This window comes from Morone saxatilis, unplaced genomic scaffold (assembly GCF_004916995.1).
Source record: "Morone saxatilis isolate NCDOM2014 unplaced genomic scaffold, NCSU_SB_2.0 Contig4, whole genome shotgun sequence".
Classification (NCBI taxonomy): Eukaryota; Metazoa; Chordata; class Actinopteri; family Moronidae; genus Morone; species Morone saxatilis.
In genome coordinates, this window is record NW_023339984.1 from 10,018,317 (window position 1) to 10,020,371 (window position 2,055).

At 42.0% G+C, this 2,055-nt stretch overlaps 1 protein-coding gene across 1 annotated transcript in view; it reads right to left on the reverse strand.

Moving 5' to 3' along the window:
- Window positions 1-76: 76 nt before the first annotated feature.
- Window positions 77-2,055, reverse strand: part of polr2a (RNA polymerase II subunit A) — a 12,714-nt gene continuing 10,735 nt past the window's right edge. Inside the window, exon 30 of the mRNA XM_035675030.1 lies at window positions 77-2,055. This exon is cut by the window's right edge and continues 11 nt beyond it. Coding sequence (XP_035530923.1) covers window positions 1,853-2,055 — 203 coding nt within the window. The 3' untranslated portion in view covers window positions 77-1,852.

Genomic DNA, 2,055 nt, shown 5'->3' on the forward strand with positions numbered 1-2,055 from the left:
GACCCAGCTAGTCCAATAAAATTCAGAAACCGCAATGAATGATCAAATGGAACGAGGAGGGAAAAGGAAAAAAATGTTTCCATTGTCATCAGGCGTACAGACGGTTCCCTAACACGGTCAAACTAGGTTGAGTCATGTGAGAAAGCACCCATATTCAAAAAGAAGATCACACTAATGTAGTGGGTAAGGTTGTTTTTTGTTTTTTTTTAAATAGAGAGGCCCAATAGTGTTTTCTTTGGACAATCTCTGCTTAAATGAAGATAAACTGTTACACGCCGTTGTAAAGAAAAAAGCCAACAGGAGGACAAATGTTGCTCTCTGGCATCCCAAAAACATTGAACTGGGCACTGAACTTTTTTTGCCCTTCTACCTTTTAACTAAAGCAGCCTGGTGACAGCGTACATTTCATAAAACTGTAAGTGGAAAAGAGAAGTTGCCGCTGGGGCAAAAACTCCGACTGTTGGGGAGAACGGGGGTGAAAATAAAAGCACTCCCCTCCGTCCTCTGCCCCTTCATCCACAGTATATGAACATGAGCCTCCTGCAAACAGGTTTACAAAGTCACCAAAAGCAAACTAGAGAAAAGCCAAAAATTCTTAAAATTCCTCTATTCATATTCACACAGAATAGTTAACTTTCTTTCTTAAATAAATTGAATAGTCCAAATAAACCTGTGTACACGTCAGCTATCAGAAATGGGACGAAGATTAGCAAGAAGTGGGAGGGATTTGAAAATTTTTTAACCTAAAGCTTGATTAAAATGTATTAACATGTGCTACTCATGCAAACAATGACAAAAGCAGCAACGCCAAACTAGTATGCCTCGTCCTCGTGTGCCCCATTTCCTCCTAGAATCAAAATCAAAGACAGAATAATCATTCTATTATTTTTTTTCATATAAATCTTTAAATTCCCAGTGTCACGGGAAGAATATTATGTGGAAAAGTGTTTTTTTTTTTCTTCTTCTGATGCACAAGTCTCCAAAATGGTAGAGGACAAGAGGATGCTGGTGGGTGTTTTCATGACATCTTTCAGGTTTTGTCTTTGGGGTGTGAAGGAGGAAGAGGGGAGGGCGATGGGTACATACACTTATGTAGTCAATGATGTTCAGAGTGAAATATTTTTTTCCCTGCAAGCCAGTTTCTCTCTCCTATCATGTATTTCTGCTGATCATCCAACTTTCTTCTTTAGACAATCTAACCATTTTTATATATCAAACACCTAAAGCTCTATCTTTGATCCACAAACTCTGAATCCAAAGCAGCAAAAGGTCTAACAAGATACACCTTGGTGAAATATGCAGTAAACAAAGTCTAACCCTTACCTCCTTGATTTTCTTTAGAGCTTATGCTTTAGTGATGAGTACAATCCACTTCTCAAAAGGCTTTTGGCAATATGTACGCTTTCCACAACTATACACCCAACATTTAGAGAATGAGAGAGAGACTGGATGCAGTACACTATAAAGTTAAAAAGGGACATTTTCTCCCTGTTATGTGTTCACCACATCTTCCTCTCCTTTTAATTCCTTCTTGGGATTTGCAGTTTTGCTCCAACACCCCATGTGAAAATTAAAAAACTACTTCAAAAAGGCAGCCTTTTTTTTTTTCTTCAGGCAAAGCAGTTGCCCTTTACCACAATCTCTTGTGGTAAAGGGTGCCCTCAGATGGTCAAGACTGGAGCATAACAGAGGTCCCCAAAGGAGAGATTTCTCCAAAGAAAAACAATCACAGTTGGGACCCCTGCGGCTAGAAGCACCGCCACCTCCAGCTGGTTAAAGGTGCTGTCCTTCAGGTGTCCATCATGAGGTGACGGGGTGTCTTCAGCTCCCTCTCTTTCTTCTCCGCGACACATCAGTTGTTCTCCTCGTCGCTGTCGTCGGGGCTGATGGCCGGGCTGTAGGTGGGTGAGGTGGGGCTGTATCCAGGGGAGGTGGGGCTGTACGTAGAGCCTTTAGGACTAGTTGGCGAGTACGTAGGAGACGTGGGTGAGTACTTGGGAGAAGTTGGGGAGTAAGTAGGGGAGGTGGGGGAGTATTTGGGGCTGGTGGGGGTAT